Below are 21,566 nucleotides of genomic sequence, written 5' to 3'. Positions count from 1 at the left end.
ACTTTATTTTAAGGACGTAGTTCACTCCCCAGGCTTTCTGAACGTTAGCTTGTTGAAAGAACTAGTGACTCAGCTTCACAGATAAGTAAGTACCACCCACATCACCCTTTGTGCCCAGAAAATTACTTTCCAAACCCAGGAAATAGCCACAAGTAGTCAACTATGTGGTTTTGACTACATTAAGACTAGCTTAGGAAAGAAACACTTCATTTTTATTGTTTAGATTTTTTTTTAGCCTTTTTTTTCCCACAAAAACTAAAGGCATTTCTCCAAGGGGAGAGAGTCTTTCTTAGTTTTCTATATTATCCATCCTTAAACTGAGTGCTTTAAAGCAATTTGGGTGGATTTCTTTTCACTTTAAAAGTTTTCTTCCTTGACACAGCAAACTTCAATACCTGTAATTGACCATTAATTTTTTTCACCTCTGCTTGGATTAATTTAATGATCTGCTAACAGTCATCAGCAAGTACTGAGCTGTAAAGCATGTGAATAACTATTATCTTAGTGTATGCTTCTCCAAATTTACCATGATCACCAACTATTAAATTGTCTTGGGTTATGACTAATGGAGTTCAGCCCATGCTTTCTCACACCAGGGAAGACTACAGCACAGTCTACTCCCCAGGTAAATTCTCTCTGAAGCTTTTTTTTACTTCTAGGGGCCAGAATATATGTATAATCATAACGTCAGTTTATATTGTTTTGGTTTTGTTTTTGCTTATTTTGAGGCAGGATCTCGCTATATAGTCCTGGCTGTCCTAGAACTTGCTATGTTTACCAGTCTAGTTTTGAACTCAAAGAGGTCCTCCTGCCTCTGCCTCCCAAGGCCTGGCTTTAAAGGCGTTCATCACTGCATCTATCTCAGTTTGTATTCTTTTTTGTTTTGTTGTTGTTGTTTGTTTGTTTGTTTGGAGGGCGGGACGGAGGGAGGTTTAGTTTTTTTTTTTTTTTTTTTCTTTTTCAAGACAGGGTTTCTCTGTGTATCCCTTGCTGTCCTGGAACTAGCTCTGTACCCAGGCTGGCCTTGAACTCAGATCCACCTGCCTCTGCCTCCCAAGTGCTGGAATTAAATGCATGCACCACCACCACCACCTAGCCAGAAAGTATCCTGATTCTTGTTTTTTTCTTTCTTTTTTTTTAAAGATTTATTTATTTTATGTCCATGAGTGCTCTCTCTGCATATATGCCTTTATGCCAGAAGAGGGCATCAAATCTCACTATAAATGGTTATGAGCCACCATATGGGTGCTGGGAATTGAAGTCAGGACCTCTAGAAGAGCAGTGCTCTTAACCTCAGCCATCTCTCCAGCCCCAAACTGTCCAATTCTTAAGTGGGGGAAAAAAGAAATTAAACCAGTAAGGGTTGTAATTTTCTGTTTTTCTTTCTCTTATTTAAGATTTTCACTTCCATATGCCACCCATCTGTAGTAATGATGATCTTCTGTCTGTAAAATGCTTTGCAGTTTACCTTATCTTTTTCATAGAGCATTAATTTTTGTGTGACTGTGTGTTTGTTTGTTTGTTTGTTTGGGGATAGGATTTTACTGTGTATCCCTGGATGTGCTGGAATTCTAAACCAGGCTGACCTTGAGCTCAACAGAGGTCTACGTGTCTCTGCATCCTGAGTGCTACGGTTAAAGATGTGCACCACCACACTTGGCCATTTCTTTTTTTTTTTTTTTTTTTTTTTTTTTTTTTTTTCAAGACAGGGTTTCTCTGTGTAGCTTTGCGCCTTTCCTGAGCTCACTTGTAGCCCAGCTGGCTCGAACTCACAGAGATCCGCCTGCCTCTGCCTTCCGAGTGCTGGGATTAAAAGCGTGCGCCACCAACGCCCGGCAACTTGGCCATTTCTTAAAATCTGCAGTTAAGGCCCAAGCGGTGGTGGTGGTGGTGGTGGTGTACACATTTAACCCCAGCACTCAGGAGGCAGAGGATGGTGGATCTCTGAGTTTAAGGCCAACCTGGTCTAAAGATCAAGTCACAATATGATCAGAACTACACAGAGAAACCCTGTCTTAAAGAGACAACAACAAAAAATCTTCAGTTAAAAGAACTAAAATTTGTGGTGCTGAAGAGATGGCTCTGGGATTAAGAGCATATGCTGTTCTTCCAGAGAATCTGAGTTCACTTCCCAGCACCCACATTATGCCTTAAAACATCTGTAACTTTAGTCCCAGGGGATCTGACCCTCTCTTCTGGCCTTCACAGGCGCTGTATGTGCATGGATCATGCAGACATACATGGAGGCAAAACATTCATAGTCATATGAAAAAAATAGAGTGCGAAAACATAGAGGCAGATGAACTTGTGCAATTCTCAAAGCTAGTGTTCCACAGGAACAGAACCATTACTTAAACCTGGGTCTTCTGGTCCAGGTTACTCAGTGCTTCACTCTGGAAAGAAAGGATGGGCCAAGCAAAGTAGATGAGAAGGAATGTATCCTCAGTTTCAGATGCTTTACAACAGCCATTGCCGGTGTTAAGATATAAATGTAGTTGGCAAAAAGTAAGAAATTGTAACAATTCTTGTTTTCTTTTCTTTTTTTATTTATTTATTTAACTTTATTTTATGTACACTGGTGTGAAGGTGTCAGATCTCTTGGAACTGGAGTTACAGACAGTTGTGAGCCGCCGTGTGGGTGCTGGGAATTGAACTCAGGTCCTCTGGAAGAACAGCCAGTGTTTTTAACCACTGAGCCATCTCTCCAGCCTTTGTTTCCTTTTCTTATTTTTGTTTTGTTTGTTGTTTTTGTTTTTGTTTTTTGTTTGTTGTCTGTCTGTTTTTCAAGACAGGGTTTCTCTGTGTAGCCCTAACTGTCCTGGAACTCACTCGGTAGACCAAGCTGGATGAACTCAGAGATCATCTACCTCCTGAGTGCTGGGATCAAAAGTGTACACCCTCACCCACCCAGAACGTTCTTGTTTTCTAATTCCAGCTGTGAGTTAATTCAAATCTCTCACCTCCGCCTTAATAATAAAACGTAGTATACTTGTTATGTGCCAGTGTCGGTGTAGTGAAATTTATAGCCTGATGAGGACCAGGCCAAATGATCTCTAATTGGAGCTGTCTTTTCTTTACTCTTTTCAACCCTGGCTTCCTTCTAAGCAGCAGGTTGAGAAATCTGATTAGCAGGAGGGAGCCTGCATGGCATATTGTAAAGACTTGTTGCAGATGCCCAGTGAAGGGTCCAACCGGGTAAATATGCAATTGCCACAGTGAGTGCAACAGAAAACCTGGAGCAAGTGGAGAAAACAGTTGGAAACTGTTCCATCTGAGTTTTCCAACTTGGCCAGTAACGTTTGTAGAACCTTGTTTAGATTGTATTGTGATGTCCTGGACTGAGCATCTGATATGACATTGTTCTTCTCTGTTCCTAAATTACCTTTTTTTTTTTCAACCCAGCTTCAGACACTGATTCAGGAGACTGACCCTGGTGCGGATTACCGCATTGATCGGGCTTTAAATGAAGCTTGTGAATCTGTAATCCAGACAGCCTGCAAACACATACGCTCCGGAGACCCAATGTAGGTTCTCTGACTTGTCGCCCTTTGTTGTATTTTATTTGGCAGCACAGAGAACGTTCCCTCGAGGGACTTTTGAGTAACTTAACATCTTGACTGAAATATTGTTGAGTAGTGACCCATACCAGACTTTTGTTAAAGCTAATATTGAAATTGAGACTTCTGGTAGGCCTCATCCATGATGAAGAAACATCTCAGCCCAGAACTGCTGACACTATCTGGGCATATATGGGCCTTGCGTCGTCACTGAGTAACCTCCTACAATGCAGAGGCACTCAGGATAAAGGGACATTGCGCACTGGCACTCTGTCCTTCTCATCCTTTTGTGCATTGGCTACTTGAAAACCGTCAGAGAGCAGCTAGTCATAATTGAGACTGAAGACACAATGGGATGTGTAGAAGCTATGGCCATAGGCAAACTGAATAGTGGCATTTTATCCAAGATAGCAGAACGCTAACTAAATGATGAAATTAATTTAAAATATTTGATTTTCATTTGTTTATTCCATATGATGTGAAAGCAGTTCCTAAAACCAGATTACAAGTAAGAACAGATTTCCTGTTTTACATAACTTTTTCATTGGTTGGTTGGTTGATTTTGTTTTGTTTTGTTTTTGTAGTTTTTTTAGACAATGTTTCTCTGTGCTATTCTGGAACTTACTTTGTAGACCAGGCTGGCCTTCAGCTCAGAGATTACAAGCCTGCCTTTGCCTCCCAAGTGCTGGGCTTAAAGGCATGTGCCACCACTGCCAGCTCACATAACTCTTTATAGCGTGCATCTGGCAGTGCCTAACAGTAAAGTGAATGCAGTCCAGGCTTATCATCATTCTTCTATATGAAAGCTCCTGCTGCTCACATTGCAGTAAGGAATTAAAATGCTATTTGCTTAAAGCTTTTTATGTTGGTAAAGAGGTAGATGTGTGTACTTAGACTAAGAATGTTTATAGTGAAATAACTATGTCAACCAGAAAAGGGACAAGGGAAAAGAAGGAGATGCATTTTGTGTGTATGATTTTTTCCAAGCATACATGTCTGTGTGCTACTTGTTTGCCTGGTCACACAACAGTGGCCAGAATGGGGCGTCAGATTCCCTGGAACCAGAGGAGTTATGGGGGTGCTGGGAATTGAGCTGAGTCCTGTTGAGGAGTAATCAGTGCTCTTAAACACTAACACATCTCTCCATCCCCAACACTTTGATTAAGTACAATATGTAGCACTTTGCTAGGTCTTGATTTGAACAAACATTTAAAAAGACGTGAGAGAGTTGAAAATATTTGAGGGGACACAACAGGATTTTATTTTATATGAAGGATTTACCTTTTTCTTGTTGCTGTGGATATGATAATCTCAAATTTTAGAGAAATAGACTGAAGTATTTACTGAGAATTGCTTCAATTATTAGCAAGAGACTGAGTTAAAACAAATTTGGTTATAGGTTCACAAAAGCCCTGGGGAGGGAAAGTAGTCTGTATACTATTTTCTACTCATGTATATATTGTAAAGTTTTCACAGTAAATGATTAAAAAGAAAGCTGCTACACAGATCTTACGTATGCAGAATTGGAAGTGCAAAATCACTTAAAGCTGGTAGAAGAAATAATTACTGTCAAATTCAGCTAATTTGTGTGCTTCTCAGAAAAATAAATCATATCACCCTAGGGAAATACTGTATTAAAATAAGTGTTAGAGCCTGTCATCGGAATGTTTCTTTCATTACAATTTCACTTCTGTTTTGACCAGGATTCTTTCATGTCTGATGGAACACTTATACACAGAGAAAATGGTGGAAGACTGTGAACACCGTCTCTTAGAGCTGCAGTATTTTATCTCTCGGGATTGGAAGTGAGTATTTTAAAACCAGTAGACGGCATGGCCTCATTCTGTCTCCTTGTGTGGTCAGTATCAGATGGATGGGTTTTCATGTGGGAAGAATTTAATAGTTTATCAGTGTGTACCTATGCATAATGTGTGGGAGCCAGAGGACAGCTTGATGGAGTCAGTTCCTTGCCCTCCACTCTTGCATAGGCTCTGAGGATCAAATTATGGTCACCAGGCTTGCACCATAAAGTGCTTTAACCATGGAACCATCTCACCAGCCCACATGTGTTTTTAAACCCAGGGCTTCATACTTATAGAGTATACACTCCTCTACTAAGCTGTGTCCCCAGACCCCACTTTTATATTTTATGATAATCAGTAACAAGTTAACAAATTCTTTTCAAATTCTGGGATAGCTAACTATCTCCAACCCCCAGAAAACCTATTCTTACTACTTCTAGAGCAGTGTCTAAAAGCAGAGTCAGCCCACTGCCAGTCTATAGGGATGCCAAGCATCCCTTTTTGCCACTACTTTGGAAGTTGGACTCAAATCATTTCTAATACCACAGATATCTATTGTGAGGGAGTCCTAGTACCTGTGCAGACAGCAAGAGCATCTTCAGCTTTGATTCTAAAAAGATAACTGCATAAAGGACAGTTTTATAATCCCTCTCTCATCCTGTTAGCAAAATAAAAAGAGAGGATGAGGGCTCTCTTACACGTAGTCAGCATCACTGTAGTTTTTTTGGCTGTGTTCACCTCTTCTCTCGGTGCTATTTTCTTTCCTTCTCCAGTGCTGCTGACACTGGATTTTACTGCTGCTTCTGCCTTCCATAATCAGCTGCTTCCTGTTTAACTTGCTTAAATCTTTACTCTTTCTATTTGTTTATTTATTTATTTATTATGTATGCAGAAGTGGGTGCCAGATCTCATTACAGATGGTTGTGAGCCATCATGTGGTTGCTGGGACTTGAACTCAGGACCTCTGGAAGAGCAGTCAGTGCTCTTAGCCTCTGAGCCATCTCTCCAGCCCATCTTTACTCTTTCTTGATGATTAATTTATTAATATTGTTCACATGTGTCAATGGAAAAGGTTACTTGAGGTTTGATGTGTTTTTATAGATTAGTCTGGAAGGCCAGGCATTGTGGCACATGAGTGCACATTTATATAATGGAGACTGAAGCAAAAATATTGCAAGTTCAAGACTGCCCTTGACTGCATAGCAAGACCCTGTTTCAGATAAACAGACGGGTTTGGAAAGGATCAAAGGAAACTGGATGATAGCTTTCCCAAGCTTCCTCAAGCCATCTGAACTGAAATAACTTGAGTTTACAGCATGTCTCCCTAATCAAGACAGTGATTTCTCCTCCTCAACTCTTTCTCCTAGGATCAAAAATGTGCTTCATAATCTCTTTTCTTCTTCTTCTTTCTTCTTCCTTCTTTCTTCTTTCTTCTTTCTTCTTCTTCTTCCTTCTTCCTTCTTCCTTCTTCCTTCTTTCTTCTTCTTTCTTCTTTCTTCTTTCTTGCTTCATAATCTCTCTTCTTCCTTCTTTCTTCTTTCTTTTTTTTTTTCTTTCTTCTTTCTTGCTTCATAATCTCTTTTCTTCTTCTTCTTCTTCTTCTTCTTCTTCTTCTTCTTCTTCTTCTTCTTCTTCTTCTTCTTCCTTCTTTCTTCTTTCTTCTTCTTCTTGCTTCATAATCTCTTTTCTTCTTCTCCCTTCTTCTTTCTTCTTTCTTCTTTCTTAGCTGAGGACGGAACCCAGGGCCTTGTGCTTGCTAGGCAAGCGCTCTGCCACTGAGCTAAATCCCCAACCCTCATAATCTCTTAAAAGCTTAATACTAGCCTCTCTCCTGCCATTAAATAGGCCCTCCTACAGTTGACAATAGAATGTGAACAATCAGGTATCCCTTGGTCTGATTTGAGGGAAAAAAACCTTAGTTGATTCAAAGTTAAATGTTTTATAATTTGATAAGCAATTTTCAGGCAAATTAAAAAAACCACTACTTTATCTTCCATAAGAGGATGAAGAGAACATTTTTGTTGTTGAGTGTTCTGAGTAGAAGACTGTTTTTCCTGTCATTTCCTGGTCTTGTTGAAACTAGTGCATCAGATAAGGTTGCACTGCATTCATGCTAGGAAAAAGTACTTAGTGAAAGATTGCCTAGGCTAACGACAAACCTAGCTCTACCCTGCTGCCTGGCCTTCTGAGTCTTACAGTTAGTAATACTAAGTACCGTACAGTGCTAGAATGACATCTTTGAGGGAGACTAGATGTCTTCTGTATGAAAGTTAACAAGTTTCTGTAAGTTGACTGTTGTGTCATTGTGAGTGGCATTTAGAGTGGTGTGTGGCTGCTTATGCCTGTAATCTGTGTTACCAAGAGTTCATCCTTCAAAGCCAGCCTGAGTTCTATGGGACCTTGTCTGAAAGGGGGTTGGGGAGACACCAAAACTTTTAGCATGTCTGAGAAGGAAAATATGGAAAGGAATGCTTCTCCTTTCACTCTTAACCTTATAGGTTGGACCCTGTTTTATACCGAAAATGCCAAGGAGATGCTTCTCGCCTTTGCCATACCCATGGTTGGAATGAGACCAGTGAACTCATGCCTCCTGGAGCTGTGTTTTCTTGTTTATATAGGCACGCCTACCGTACAGAAGAGCAAGGAAGGAGGGTATGCTGTCACCCTTGGTTTCTTCTTAATGCCGTTTGTTTTCTTCCTGTTCTGGTGTATGTGGTGGGATGGGAGGGTGTTTACCACTAGAAACATAATCATTCAGTGAGTATCCCTGCTGGTACAGTTGTCCACCAGCTTCTTTCCTGTGTGTTGTTGGTTTTGTTTTTTGTTTTAAACAAAGTATATGGAGAAGCATTTCCGGGTTTTCTCTCTAAATTTCAAAATTACGAATCACAAATGGACAATTAAATTCTGCTGTTCTAACTTTATTTAGTCTTAAAGATCCATTAGAAGCTTTTAGCCAGGATACAAATGATCCTTTAGCCTTGTGCCTTTTACAGCCAAACACAAGTGCTTTATATTAACGAGATCTCTCTGTCAATGTACTAGTTGGAGCAGAAACTTCAATACCAGCTTCTTGGCAATTCCCTGCCCCAGTTGCCACCCTTTGGTGAGATATTTGTGTGAGCTTAGCTGTCATCTGGTGCCACACAGACATGCTGCTTGCTCTCATTCTGAGACCCTATTGAATGTCATTTCTGCATATGTTACAGATTGTAGCCTTGTTATTACGTTACGTACCTGTACGTACCTGAGTACAGATACCTCTTTTGAGCCTAGTCTAACTGTCTAGGATTCAGAACCAGGAGATACAATTAGAAAGTGTCATATTTCAGTTGCTAAAATCCTGGCCCAGTTTTTATTCTGTCATATCAGAAAACATAGTATTTCTCATTAACTACAGATGCTCCCATATCCTGGTATCTGGTTAGTCATAACAGTAGGGGTTCTTTCTCTTGTAAAGAAAGAGTAGAATCCCTTGTGCTAACTTTTTAGATTTTTTTTATTACATTTTTATTTTGTGTTCACATACACAGAGACACTTGTCATGGTATGCATGTAGAAGCCAGAAAACAACTTGGAAATGTTTATTTCTTCTTCCACCATAGGAGTCCCAGGGATCATCAGGCTCAGCAGACGTGCCTTTACCCACTGAACCGTCTCACCAAACCCCTTGTGCGAGCTTTAAAAAAATACTTGTTACAGAATTGAACTGAAATTCACAGAACATAAAATTAGCCCTTTAATGGAAAAAAAATCAATGGTATTTGGTACATTCACGTATTGTATAAATATTGTCAGAATATTTATTCTGTGACTCTGAAAAGGGAACTCCTTGAGCCTGACTCAGTGGGTAAATGTGCTTGTTGCCGAGCTTTATGCTGAGTTCAACCTCCATAACCCACTCCTGTAAGTTGTCTTCTGATCCACACATAGGTCATGGCACTTGGACAACTACTATACACACAGGCACAAATAAGTAAATAAATAAATAGATGTCATTTTTTAAAAAGTAAAATGAAACCCCATACCCATTAAGGAATTAGGTCTGTGTCCCTGCCTCAGGTATGTGTTTGTTCTGGGCATCCACTGGTGTGGTGTTCACCTATTTCACCCTTGGCTCATTCTATATAATTTGCCCATGACATATAGCCCTGGCTGTGTAATCAATGTTCTGTCATCGCCTGCATGCAGCATGTATGTGTAAATCTTGCCCCAGTCAGATCTAATATATTACCATACTCATGGAGTAGCAAGATAATGTTACTAAACAAAGCAGGATCTGGTTCACTTTTTTTTTTCCTTTGGGATACTCTCAGAAAGGGACATCATATATATCTCTAATGGAAAATGCTGACTGTATTCCTGCTTGGAGAAATTTCAACTTCAACAGTTCCCTAAAGTATTTAATTCTTATCCTAGAAAAGCTAATTTGGTATAAAGTTTGGGGAGTAAACTCCAGGGCTAGTTATTAGTTGGCTGATAAGAGATTTGTTCTGCCTAGGGACTTGATGTATTTATTTTTGTTACCTTTAAAGTCTTTTGCTCATTTCTTTCTCATGTAGCTTTCACGAGAATGCCGGGCTGAAGTACAAAGGATCCTACACCAGCGTGCCATGGATGTTAAACTGGATCCTGCCCTCCAGGATAAATGCCTGATAGATCTTGGGAAATGGTGTAGTGAGAAAACAGAGACTGGGCAGGTTGGTGACAGAGCTGCCATTTGCTTTCTCTAATCATAATGTTAGTGACTCATATTTAATGTAAAATACCCATGGAGTCCATCTCAGTATTTGCTGGTGTGATTTTTTTTTTTTTTTTTTTTTTTTTTTTTTTTTGTATTTTCAGTGTTCTTTCTAGAAGAAACCCACCAGAGGTTTTTGTTTGTTTGTTTTCGTTTTTTGCTTTTATGTAAGAATAGTTATACTTTTCATATGTTTTAATGTTATGGTTTCTTTATTATTAGAGTTGATTATTTTCCCTCTTTGTGTAATGTTTGGAGCCAAGGGGACTGGGGAGATGGCTCAGAGGTCAAGAGCACTTGTTATTCTTGCAGAGGACCCAGTTCCTAGGACCCACATGGCAGCTCACAACCATCTGTAACTCCAGTTCCAGAAAATATAATGCCTTCTTCTGACCTTCTCAGGCCCAGGCATGCACATGGTGCACATACATACATACATTCAGGAAAAACACTTATGTATTTAAACTAAAAGAAATTTTAAAATTTTGAGAAAGAAAGAAATCTTAGAGCCAGAGTATGTCCTGCTCTGACACGTATGTAAGATTTTGTGGTAGGCATTTTTTGTGCTAGGCATTCCATTTTCCTTAACATATTTTTCTTTTCTTTCCTCATTTTATTTTCTATTTTTTAAATTTACTTTCTAACATTATATGCTACATTAAATCCTTTTGTGATTGCCAGAGTATTTTGTGGTATGTGTATGTGTAGAAATAAATAAAAGTTCTGGGGCCAGGCGGTGGTGGCACACACCTTTAATCCCAGCACTCGGGAGGCAGAGCCAGGCGGATCTCTGTGAGTTCCAGGCCAGCCTGGTCTACAGAGCAAGATCCAGGAAAGGCGCAAAGCTACACAGAGAAACCCTGTCTCGAAAAACCAAAAAAAAAAAGTTCTGGAATGCACCAATAAATAGTGTGCTTGCTGTAGCACAGTCCTACAAGATGCATGGAAATGTAGTATTTTTCCACTTAGTTGAAAGTCACACATAGCTAGAAATGGTAGCACATGCTCTTAATCTCAGAGCAGTTTGGTGGTGGAAACAAGACATCAGTTCAAAGATAGCTTTGGCAGCCAGGCATGACTCACTCCTTTAATTCCAGCACCCAAGAGGCAAAGGCAGGTGGGTCTCTGTGAGTTTGAGGCCAGCCTGGTCTACAGAGTGAGATCCTGTCTCAAAAAACAAAAACAACAACGAAAAGATAGTCTTTGGCTACATAGAGAATTTGGAACCAGGCTGAGCTGCATGAGACTTTGTTTCAAACAAGGACTAGACAGATAGTCTAGCTGGTAAAGTGCTTATTTTACAAGCATGGGTTTGATCCTCACACCCAAGTGAAAGAGCCAGGTGAGGTGGCTCATGTTTATAATCCCCAGCACTGGGGAAGCAGAAAGAGGCAGGTACCTGGATCCAACTGTGAAACCAACCTAACCAAATTGTCAAGTCCCCACATCCCAATGAGAGACGCCTCACAAACAGTCCAGATAGTTACTAAGGAATAACACCCAAAGTTGACCTCTGGTCCCCTGTGCATGTGCACACAATACCAACACTTGCACATGATGCCTACACATATATGTTGTGGGGAGAGGATACAATTTTCTACTCTTTCCTGACAATTATAGGCAATTAATGGCTGTGGAGAGAAAAAATTTAATTTTTTATTTAACTTTTTGAGGTACGGTCTCATTATGTAGCCCTGGGTGGTCTGGAACTTGCTACATAGACCTGGCTGGCCTCATAATCATAGAGATCTGTCTGCCTCTGCTTACCTGAGTGCTGAAATTAAAATGTGCGCCACTACACCTAGCTATGGAATTTTCTTCAGCAGTCTAAGTGTTATAGCTCGGAGAGGAAAGGTGTCCTGGCATTCAGAATCCAAGGGATGCCACAAAGACACCGCATACCAAACCTCACACAAGAGATTTATTGGGAGGTTGGCTGCCTCTGCTCAGGAGTAGAGCAGCAAAGACCTAAGCTGGAGGCAGGCTTTCTGTAGGTGTTCTACTCTGTAGGTGGAGCTTGGTTACCTGCTTCTCAAGGGACGCTGTTGTGGCCTTTAGAGTGTTCTGTAGGAAGAGCCTGGCCACTTGTGCGCCAGGGGCTTACATGTAGTATAGACACTCATATTTTGCCAATACTTCTGTAAATAAGTCCTTACCTATGCCCCTGTTAGCAACCCTAATTACTTACTGGGTCACACACAGAAATACACCAAAAAATTGTCATGTTTTGGAGTTGGACATTTTAAGAAACACCGTAATTATTTACCAAGACTATTGGCTGTAAGAATGTCATTTTCATCACTTGTTTCCTGGGCCTGCTCTAATTCTGTTGGGTTTATGACTAGAAAATGCCTATAGTTTAGATGCCTCTGTCTAATAGAACAACAACAACAAAAATGTGTTGCTATAGAATCCCAAAAAAGGTTTTCTTCACACCGCTCTATAAGGTAAATCTTCAGAAACTCCAACTACATTGTGGCACATGGCTGTGAGACTAAACCTAAGAATGGATTCCATGGATAAGATTTTTCTTGTTATCTGTTTGTCTTACTTGCAGAAGTTTGGTGCATTTTCCTCCTCAGTTCTGGCTGTTGTAATTCCTCCAGTCCTTCTCTCTTTCTTCCTATTCTAAGTCTAAAACAGAGACTTCTACAGAGTGGTCAGTTTGGTGAACCTTTGCTCATAACAGAGCACTCTGCTGAGAAGTAGCTTTTGGTAGCTTTAGGAGAGTGGCCAGGTCCTGTGCTTAAAGTTCTAAGCAGCTGAAAGAAATAGTGAATAAATAGTAAGGCTAGATACAAGGCAGCGTCAGCCAGTGTCTAAAGCCCAAACAAATACCCTTAAGTAATAATAGTATGTGGTTAAAGGGTCTGGAGAAGTAGCTCATCGGTTAAGAGCACTGGATTGTCTTCTTCCAGAGGACGTGGACTCAGTTTCCAGCACCCATGTGGTAGCTCACAACTCTCTCTAGTACCTCTAGTTCTGAGGAATCTGATTCCCTCTTCTGGCCTCTGCTGCCCAAAGGCATACAAGTGGCACACAGACATACATGCAGGCAAGACACTTTTGCACATAAAATAATTTTTTAAAGTAGCCTACTTTATGCCAGGCGGTGGTGGCACACACCTTTAATCCCAGCACTCGGGAGGCAGAGGCAGGCGGATCTCTGTGAGTTCGAGGCCAGCCTGGACTACAGAGTGAGTTCCAGGAAAGGTGCAAAGCTACACAGAGAAACCCTGTCTCGAAAAACCAAAAAAAAAAAAAAAAGGAAAGGAAAAAAAAAAATAGCCTTCTATAGTTTACAGGCTGAGTGTTATGGTTTGAGATACCTGGGTAGTTCCTGTTGGACTTATAAGTTTGGCCTTCTGAATTTGCATGGCTTAGTGTGCTACTTGGCCCTCTCAACCACCTTGTTACATGAAGTAACATGTTACATCTTATTTTAATCAGGTAAAGCTTTTGTGTTGTTTAGTGAGGTGGTTTTAAAAGGGAGACAGTACAAAGGAGGCATGCACAGTGTCCCACCTTCTCTTATTTGCTTACATGACTAAACACCACGGGCTTGCCTTTTTATGTTCAGGAGCTTGAGTGCCTCCAGGACCATCTTGATGACTTAGCTGTGGAATGCAGAGACATAGTGGGCAACCTCACCGAGTTAGAATCTGAGGTAAGTAATAAGTAGCTCCCTGGAGGAGAGGTGCTGCCAGCAGCCTGGCCATTATTGCTTAGCTCTTTTGTTTGTGTGCTCTTGAGAGTGCAGATGCTCTGTCAGTCAAAAGAACCTTAACAGTCTTTCCCTGTTGACTTTATAAAGAAGTACCTTGTACTGAGTCCTGACCCCCTCTAATACAGTTCCAGAAAAGATATCTACACGGTTAGCTGTGTGGTTCTTCTTCACAGTTATCAGTTATTAGACCTTTTCTTACTTCTCACTTGAGAAAAGATGGCTTCTGTACTGCAAGTCTATGAATCACATTTAAAAGCAGTGTAAGCAGTGATAGTCTCTTATTCCTAAAGCTCATTTAGTGAGGTCATTTGGTGCTATTTGTGTGCTTAATAAAGTCCTGGGACTTGTAGTTATAAATGAAAGATTGAATACATGAGTTTATCTCTGTTGTACACTGAAACCTACTGAAATATAAAACATGAGATTTAAAAGCCTCATAAGTGTAGACAGTAATGTTCAGAAGAACAAGAGATAATAAAAACTCCAAAGAATTTGCATGCTCTAATATTATAGCCAAATATTTCATCTCCCCTTTCTTTTTGTTTTTGTTCTTTTCTATTTCTGAGTCAAGATTTCTCTGTGTAGCCCTGGCCATCCTGAAAATCCCTCTTTAGACCAGGCTGGCCTCGAACTCAGAGACCCACCTGCCTCTGCCTTCTGAGTGCTGGGATTAAAGGTGTGTGCCGCCACCACTTGGCACATCATCTCCCTTTTCTTAGTTCTGCCTCTTTATTTGTTCAACTTGCTAAAAGGATCTGCCTGCCAGATGTAGTGGTACAAACCTTTAATGCCAGCACTCAGGAGACACTGGCAGGCGGATCTCTGTGAGTTCTAGCTAGGGCTACATAGTTAGAGGAGATAGAGGGAAAACACACACACACACACACACACACACACACACACACACACACACCTTTTCTCCTCCTCATGCTTGGCTTTTGTGAAGCAGAGTGATTAATCTATTTCATCTTCTACAGGATATCCAAATAGAAGCTTTGCTGATGAGAGCCTGTGAGCCTATAATTCAGAACTTTTGCCATGTAAGTGATGTCTGGAGGAACATGGGCTACTAAGAGAACCAAATTCAATGGGACTTTGGGCTCAAGGTTGTGGGGTGCACCTCTGTCTTCAGCATACACTATTACAAACTTAGCAAATAAAAGTTGTAACTGTAAACAAGATTGAGGGAGGAGCCAACAGCTTGGGGAACCCTGATGATTCTAGAGCTCGATCCCAGCAATTAGTAGCACTCTGCAGATGAGCGTGTGTGGCTAGCAGCAGTGGGTGAAGTGACATTATAAGAAAAGATACAGGAGAGATGGCTAGGAGGTTAAGAGCATTGGATGCTGCTCTTCCAGAGGTCCTGAGTTCAATTCCCAGCAACCACATCTATAGTGGGATATGATGCCCTCTTCTGGTGTAAAGGTATACATGCAGATAGAGCATTTGTACATTAAATAAATCTTTTAAAAAAAAAAAAAAAAAACTTGTTAAAAATTTTTTTAAGGGGTTGGGGATTTAGCTCAGTGGTAGAGTGCTTGCCTAGCAAGCTCAAGGCCCTGGGTTCGGTCCTCAGCTCTGGAAAAAAAAAAAAGTTTTTTGTTTTTTTTTTTAATAAAAATTATAAAAAGAAAAGATACAAAAGAGAAACTCCAGGGTGTGGCTGAGTTGCTTCTCAGGAATTGTTAGCAATGGTAGTAGTTTCCCCTTCTAAATGTCTCCATTACACCTTAAAATGCCAAGTGACTTTTCGAGACAGAGTTTCTCTGTGTAGTTTTGATGCCTGTCCTGGATCTCACTCTGTAGACCAGGCTGGCCTCGAACTCACAGAGACCGGCCTGCCTCTGCCTCCTGAGAGCTGGGATTAAAGGCATGCGACACCACCGCCAGGCCTTTACTTTATTTCTTACTCCCTTTCTACCCAAATTGTAGGAGTGAAGTAACATTTAGTAACCCTTAAGATCTGACAGCTAGGTATTAATCCCAAAGTTGCTGCTGGTGTCATAGAAAGAAATAAGTAATAGTCCTCACAGTAGATGTTCTTTCTTCATGTACTTTCTAATGAATTTTTATCTTTCCTGGTTTCTTGGGCTTATTTTGAAGAATTTATGATGTATCTCTTTTTTTGACGGCTTCTAGAGTCACTCCTACTTACATTTTCCCTGGATAGCACTATAAATTGTATTGCTAATTATTACAAATAAACTGTAAATGTGTACTGTTGTCTTCCTCAGGATGTGGCAGACAACCAGATAGATTCTGGGGACCTGATGGAGTGTCTGATACAGAACAAACACCAGAAGGACATGAATGAGAAGTGTGCCATTGGAGTCACTCATTTCCAGCTGGTCAGTCGATTTCCTGTCTTGGCTGCTGGGGTCATTACTGAATATCTTCCTGCTTTGGAACAACCAAGCAGTTCTGCTTTTCTCATTATTTCCAATTACATGCCCTATTTGGAACTTCTCTCAATAAATGTGACTTTCTCTACTCTGGCCAGGCACTCTTCTCAGCTCCTTAGCATTCAGTGACAAATGAGATGTAATCCTAGAGAGCATTCATTGTAGAGGGGATAGAGACAAGTGAGCAGGCAACCCCTGCTCTGGTTAATGCTCACATGAAGTAATACTCACTATCACTGGAATCTGTTGTTTTGTGTAACTGTTAATGTACTAGCCTAGATGTTCATCAATACACTGGACCCTGAGTCTTCTCTTTGCTCCACTGTGTTCCTCTCTTCTCTTTATTTCTTTCCCCATTATGTGCTGGAGATTGAACTTGGGGCCTCGCCTTACAAGCAGTTTTCCACTGAACTAAATCCCTACAAGTAAATCCCCCCCCACACACTTTTTATTTAAATCTTATAACTCAGATGTACCATTTGAATATCATGGCTGGACCATACCCCCCCCCTTTTTTTTTTTTTTTCCTTTTATTTTATTTTACAATACCATTCAGTTCTACATAGCAGCCACGGGTTCCCCTGTTCTCCCCCCTCCCATCCCCTCCCCTTACCCTCAGGCCACCCCCCATTCCCACCTCCTCCAGGGCAAAGCCTCCCCCGAGGACTGCAATCAACCTGGTAGACTCAGTCCAGGCAGGTCCAGTCCCCTCCTCCCAGACTGAGCCAAGTGTCCCTGCATAAGCTCCAGCTTTCAAACAGCCAACTCATGCAATGAGCACAGGACTCAGTCTCCCTGCCTAGTTGCCTCCCAAACTGATCAAGCCAATCAACTGTCTCACCTATTCAGAGGGCCTGATCCAGCTGGGCCCCTCAGCCTTTGGTTCATAGTTCATGTGTTTCCATTCGTTTTGGCTATTTTTTTTTTCAATAATTGAGTAAAACCGAAATTTTTTATAAGCCATAGTCGTCCTAGGGACCTCCATGCTATATATATAGCCTCCATGGTTCTATGGGTTGTGGTCTGATTGTTCTTTATTTTATATCTAGAATCTACTTATGAGTGAGTACATACCATGACTGTCTTTCTGGGTTTGGGTTACCTCACTCAGGATGATTTTTTTTCTAGTTCCATCCATTTGCCTGCAAATTTCATGCTTTCATTGTTTTTCTCTGCTGAGTAGTACTCCATTGTGTATATGTACCACATTTTTTTCATCCTTTCATTCTTCCGTTGACGGGCATCTAGGTTGCTTCCACATTCTGGCTATTACAAATAGTGCTGCTATGAACATAGCTGAACATGTATCTTTATGGTATGAATCAGCATTCCTTGGGTGTATGCCCAAGAGTGGGATGGCTGGGTCTTGAGGTAGTTCGATTCCTAATTTTCTGAGAAACCGCCATACTGATTTCCACAGTGGTTGTACAAGTTTGCATTCCCACCAACAGTGGAGGAGTGTTCCCTTTGCTCCACATCCTCTCCAACATTGACTGTCATTGGTGTTTTTGATCGTAGCCATTCTGACAGGTGTAAGGTGGTATCTCAGAGTCGTTTTGATTTGCATTTCTCTGATGATTAAGGATGTTGAGCATTTCTTTAAATGTCTTTCAGCCATTTGTGATTCTTGTTTTGTGATTTCTCTGTTTAGCTCTTTAGCCCATTTTTTAATTGGACTGTTCAGTATTTTGATGTCTAGTTTCTTGAGTTCTTTATATACTGTGGAGATCAATCCTGTGTCAGATGTGGGGTTGGTGAAGATCTTTTCTCATTCTGTTGGCTGTCTTTTTGTCTTATTGACTGTGTCTTTTGCCCTACAAAACCTTCTCAGTTTCGAGAGGTCCCATTTATTAATTGTTGTGCTCAGGGTCTGTGCTGTTGGTTTTATTTAGGAAATGTTTCCGGTGCCAATGCGTTCAAGAGTGCTTCCTACTTTCTTTTCTATTAAGTTTAGTGTAGCTGGATTTATGTTCAGGTCTTTGATCCACTTGGACTTGAGTTTGTGCATGGTGACAGATATGCATCTATTAGTAATCTTTTACATATTGACATCCAGTTATGCCAGCACCATTTGTTGAAGATACTTTTTTTCCATTGTATAGTTTTGGCTCCTTTGTCAAAAACCAGGTGTTCATATGTGCATGGATTAATGTCAGGGTCTTCAATTCGATTCCATTATGGACCATACTCTTTGCAATAACAAGAAGGTAAAGTGCCTTCCATGATGTTAATGGACTCTCTTGCCATGCTGGAATCTAGACTCTAGTAAAGAAAGATGCCAGAACAGGTATGATGTATATCATGGCTACACAATCTGGGGTGGTTCAAGGAAGAAAAACAAAACCAGGGCAGGGATTGGGGAATGAACGGACTGCAAGAGGAGATATTAAGAAAAAGAACTAAAAATAGAACCCTGAAGGAAATGGCAGTATAAACTATGTGAATATCAGCCAGAGGAACGCCTTTGGCATAGTGAGCTCAGATGCGTGTGATGTGAAGGACAGGAAGACCAGTGTGCCCACAGGGAGAATCTTGAGATCTCAGCAGATTGCAAAAGTTCTTATGAACAGTCTGGCCTCAAACTTGCTGTGTAGCCAAGGATGACCTTTAACCTCTAATCTTCCTGTGCTGTGTATCTCTCCCAAGTGCTGGTATTATAGGCATGTACTATCACACCAGGTTTTTATGTGAAATAAATCCCAGAGCATTGTGCATGCTCACGAAGCACTCTGTGAACTGAGTTAGTTGATCCTGTGATCAGGCTTCTGGAAGCTGTATGGCTAAAATGTTACCCATTGCTGTTCATTGCCACAGAGCTGATTTTCTTTCTCATCTTTTAGGTACAGATGAAGGATTTCCGATTCTCTTACAAGTTCAAAATGGCCTGCAAGGAGGATGTGTTAAAACTTTGTCCCAACATAAAAAAGAAGTATGTATCTCTTAATTGCTCTGTCCTGCCCTCAAAGTCTCCCTCAGCCTCTGATGAAGATGTAGGATATGAGGCAGCGTCCCGCAGTCTGGCAGTTTGGGTCCAGGGGCCATTCTCTTTGTGGTGTAACCAAACTTAAAAGCCCCTGGAGTATGGGAATATTCTTTTTTTTCCTCCATTTTTATTTATTTATTTTTCTATTATCAGCTTGGTACAGTACAAATTCTTATCCTAATCGTGAAATGTTTCATTGAGGCTTGCCCAGTAATTGAGGAAAACCAAAACTTAAAGCTACAGTCATCCTAGGGTCCCATGTCATCCGTCCATCCGTCCCGTCCCCCCATCCCGTCCCGTTGTCGCCCCCCCCCCCCACTATATAGCCTCTCTGTGGGTTGCAGTCTGATTGTTCTTTGCTTTGTATCTAGTATCCCATTATGAGTGAGCACATACCATGTTTGTCCTTCTGGGTTTGGTTTGGATTCCCTCACTCAGGTTTGGGAATATGGGAATATTCTTGATTTTTTTTTTTTTTTTTAATGTATACAGTGCTCTCTCTGTATGGCCAGATCTCATTACAGATGGTTGTGAGCCACTATGTGGTTGCTGGGAATTGAACTCAGAACCTCTGGAAAAACAGCCAATGCTCTTAACTGCTGAAGCCATCTCTCCAGTCCCCTTGTTTGTTTGCTTGTTTTTTAAACCTAGGTTCAGACAACCTGTCTGATTGAAGCAGGTGTAGGGAGTCCTGAGAGAAGGAAGTTGCTGAGCCAGCTTCTTCCCAAAGAAGCATCACAGCCTCACTGAAGTAGAGCTTTGGGGAATAAGTAGACCCCAGCTCCCTTGGGAGTTAGGTCTTAATGAGGAAACTGATAGGCTTTAACAGCGCAGCTGCCCAAATCTTACAAGTTGTTCTGGGGACAGGGGGACATTACTAGAACACATTTTCCCTTCCATGACCCAAGACCAGGTTCCCATTTTAGACAGGTTTTTCTTGTACCTTTAGAGAATGTTTCACAGTATGTGAATGTTAACAGCATTGTTCTTTCTGTGGTCACATTGTTTTTAACAAACAATGCTCTGCTTGGCTTCTGAAGGTGCAGTGGGGTCATGTCCCAAAGCCACAGTGAATGCTTGAGATGCAGATAGTATGGGTAACCTTTTCACTACACCTGTGTACCATGACAAAGTTTAATTTGTAAATCAGACATAGTAGGAGATTAATAGTAACTAATTCACGCATCTTTATCTTAGAACTCAGAAGACTGAACAGGAAGACTGAGATCCAGGTTGTAAAATAGTATACTGTATTAAAAGTCATATGAGTATAGATACAATATCTTCTAGCGCTATAGGTCCTAACAATCTTGGCATATTTTTCTTTTCCCCCTTTTAAATTTATATCATTTTTTTTTTTTTTTGGTTGTTGTTGTTTTTTCAAGACAGGGTTTCTCTGTGTAGCCCAGGCTGGCCTTGAACTCAGAGATTAATCTGCCTCTGCCTCCCAAACACTGGGATTAAAGGCGTGTGTCACCACAACCGGCTAAATTCAGAACTTTTACCTTTTCAATTAAATGTGGTGATTCTTAGTATTTATTTGGCATATCCAGATTGTCAATTTCACTACTCCTGGCCTTTTCAAGCCGTGGTTAATAAGGGGGACAGTTAAATTATTGAAGACAACAGCAGTGAGGCTTATAAGAAATACATTAAATACACACACACACACACACACAAATTAATTAATTAATTCTGGGTGAATAGTGTGCCCAGTGCTCTGACTTTTACCCCACTGCAGACAGTCTTATACCTTCTCCTTCCGTGGCAGGGTTGATGTAGTGATCTGCCTGAGTACCACTGTGCGCAACGACACTCTGCAGGAAGCCAAGGAGCACCGGGTGTCACTGAAGTGCCGCAAGCAACTCCGTGTGGAGGAGCTGGAGATGGTAATGCTTCCAGAAACCACAGGACCAGTGCTTAGCTGCAGAGGAACAGGGAGATGGCTTCTGCTACCTTTGTGAAGCGTGAGATGTAGTTACAGTTGACAATCTTTCCGTATGACATTCCCACTTCTTTACTGTGTTGAGTTTGGTTTTAAATGACAGACTGTTTTTTTACCACACACCCCCAGAAGCCAAATGGGGTAGATACAAAGTGCTGATAGTCAGTCATGGACCAGCCCTGTCCTCAAGGACAGATCTTTCCTGCCCACTCAGCTGTCCTTGGCCTCAGTTGCATCCTCTGGCTGCAGGATGGCGGCCTGAAGAAGCAGCAGAAATCCCTGCTTCACTCTGTGTCTCCACCAACAGAGGGGAAAGGAAAATCTCCTTTCCCCTTGAAATAAAAGTCCTCCCGTTAAATGTAGGCGTGCCAGCCTGGGGGCCGTGGTTCTTCCCCCAGGGCCCGTCAGA

The 21,566-nt window shown here is 41.2% G+C and overlaps 1 protein-coding gene across 1 annotated transcript in view; it reads left to right on the top strand.

Moving 5' to 3' along the window:
- Positions 1-21,566, top strand: part of Glg1 (golgi glycoprotein 1) — a 102,123-nt gene that overhangs the window by 64,636 nt on the left and 15,921 nt on the right. The window contains exons 9-17 of the mRNA XM_028891048.2: positions 3,403-3,524; positions 5,261-5,362; positions 7,858-8,011; positions 9,922-10,059; positions 13,681-13,767; positions 14,805-14,867; positions 16,062-16,175; positions 19,070-19,158; positions 20,984-21,101. Of these exons, the coding sequence (XP_028746881.1) occupies positions 3,403-3,524; positions 5,261-5,362; positions 7,858-8,011; positions 9,922-10,059; positions 13,681-13,767; positions 14,805-14,867; positions 16,062-16,175; positions 19,070-19,158; positions 20,984-21,101 (987 nt within the window). The remainder of the gene's footprint in view (positions 1-3,402; positions 3,525-5,260; positions 5,363-7,857; positions 8,012-9,921; positions 10,060-13,680; positions 13,768-14,804; positions 14,868-16,061; positions 16,176-19,069; positions 19,159-20,983; positions 21,102-21,566) is intronic.

The sequence above is a fragment of the Peromyscus leucopus genome, chromosome 5 (genome assembly GCF_004664715.2).
Source record: "Peromyscus leucopus breed LL Stock chromosome 5, UCI_PerLeu_2.1, whole genome shotgun sequence".
NCBI classification, from domain to species: domain Eukaryota; kingdom Metazoa; phylum Chordata; class Mammalia; order Rodentia; family Cricetidae; genus Peromyscus; species Peromyscus leucopus.
Note: the sequence above shows the minus strand (reverse complement) of the source record. Positions and strands in the feature narration are given on the sequence as shown.